The 1,368-nt window shown below is 40.9% G+C and overlaps 1 protein-coding gene across 1 annotated transcript; it reads left to right on the forward strand.

Moving 5' to 3' along the window:
* Positions 1–674: 674 nt before the first annotated feature.
* On the forward strand, positions 675–1,043 carry PHALS_14215 (uncharacterized protein; the record flags this gene model as incomplete). The annotated part of the gene is made up of 3 exons (XM_024729982.1): positions 675–731; positions 806–889; positions 969–1,043. 3 exons carry the CDS (start codon positions 675–677, stop codon positions 1,041–1,043), a joined length of 216 nt encoding a protein of 71 aa, XP_024580305.1.
* Between the last annotated feature and the right edge of the window lie 325 nt (positions 1,044–1,368).

Consider the following 1,368-nt stretch of genomic DNA (forward strand, 5'->3'; position numbering starts at 1 on the left):
TGCCTTGCTTGTAGTGTTAAATCAACTTGTACTTCGCAAAGAAAAAAAACAATTGAGCCATCCTCTGTGATGCATGAGGAGTCTTTACTGCCATACGCTGCGAGGCATGATCTGTATAGATCGCAAAACGACCCCCCCCAAGCAAGTACACACGGAGTTTGACCAGAATATATTTCATTGCTTGGAATTCTTTGTCATAAACTGGATAGTTCTGTTCCGCGGACCGAAGTTGCCGCGACTGATACGAATCAATACACTCTTGACCCTCATCATCGTGTTGCATCAACGCAAACCGATGGCATAATAACTTACATCGCAGAACAAATGAAAAGGTTTACCGTGTTTTGCAATCGCAAGAACTGGAGCTTCTCTCAAGCTCTTCTTGACTTCGGCAAATATCGCCTGGTGATCCTTTGACAACTCAATGTTCGTCTTTGAAAGAGTCAATAGGAGGTGCATTGAAGTTGTATATTTGCGCGTGTATATGTGCAAAGAGTTGACCAAGTCCACATTGTCTCAGCTGTTTCACATCGTTTGACACAGACCAACTATTGATAGCTTTGACTTTTATCGGATCTAACCAGAAATCTCAGGTGCAAATGATATGAATTTAATAACTTGAAACACTTGACGAAGAAGATGGAGATGAATACGGATATTCAAGTTTGGAAATAATGAGCGATGGATGGATGAAAGGAAAAATTATTGGATGTCAAAAAACTTTATTACCCGTGATAATATAATAATATACGCACTTATGCTATCAAGTTGACGCACTTTTATTCCAGACATATAACAACAATAGCTTCTTCAGGAACATACAGCTTCTAAAATTGAGAAGCACGATAGAACCGAGGCATTAAGCTCAGCTCAGGAAGCAGAAACGGCGGTGAGCCGCCGTCTTGAGATAATATATGTATTGTGATGTTGATGTGTCCTACCCATGAGATTCTAAATATTATCTGTAGAAAAATGCCACCAAAATATTGGTTCATTCGGGTCGAAATACAGCGATATCTTCCAGAATTGGATACAATTGTTAGGATCGAAAGAGGTGCAACGCCACAATTTCAAGGTAAAACCCTGTAGAAAGATGGGCACCTGGAGGCCATGAGTAGACAGGCCGGACCATTAAGCTTTTAAGGGTGGTCTATCCGAGTTGCGATGTTATGGTAATTTAGCAGCAAAACGGTGTGACGATCCCTTGCGTAGATCCGGAAAATTCCACAACTCTGTGGTGAAAATTTTCTTTTGGTCGTGGAGGGGGTGACTATTGAGCTTGAAAAACTATTTTAAGGAGACATTTGCAAATAATCGAAACACCGGGATGTCACCAAAATGTATGGATTATACCGTTGGAGAAGCTAG

The sequence above is a fragment of the Plasmopara halstedii genome (assembly GCF_900000015.1).
Source record: "Plasmopara halstedii genome assembly, contig: Scaffold_816, whole genome shotgun sequence".
In the NCBI taxonomy this organism is placed as follows: Eukaryota; Oomycota; class Peronosporomycetes; order Peronosporales; family Peronosporaceae; genus Plasmopara; species Plasmopara halstedii.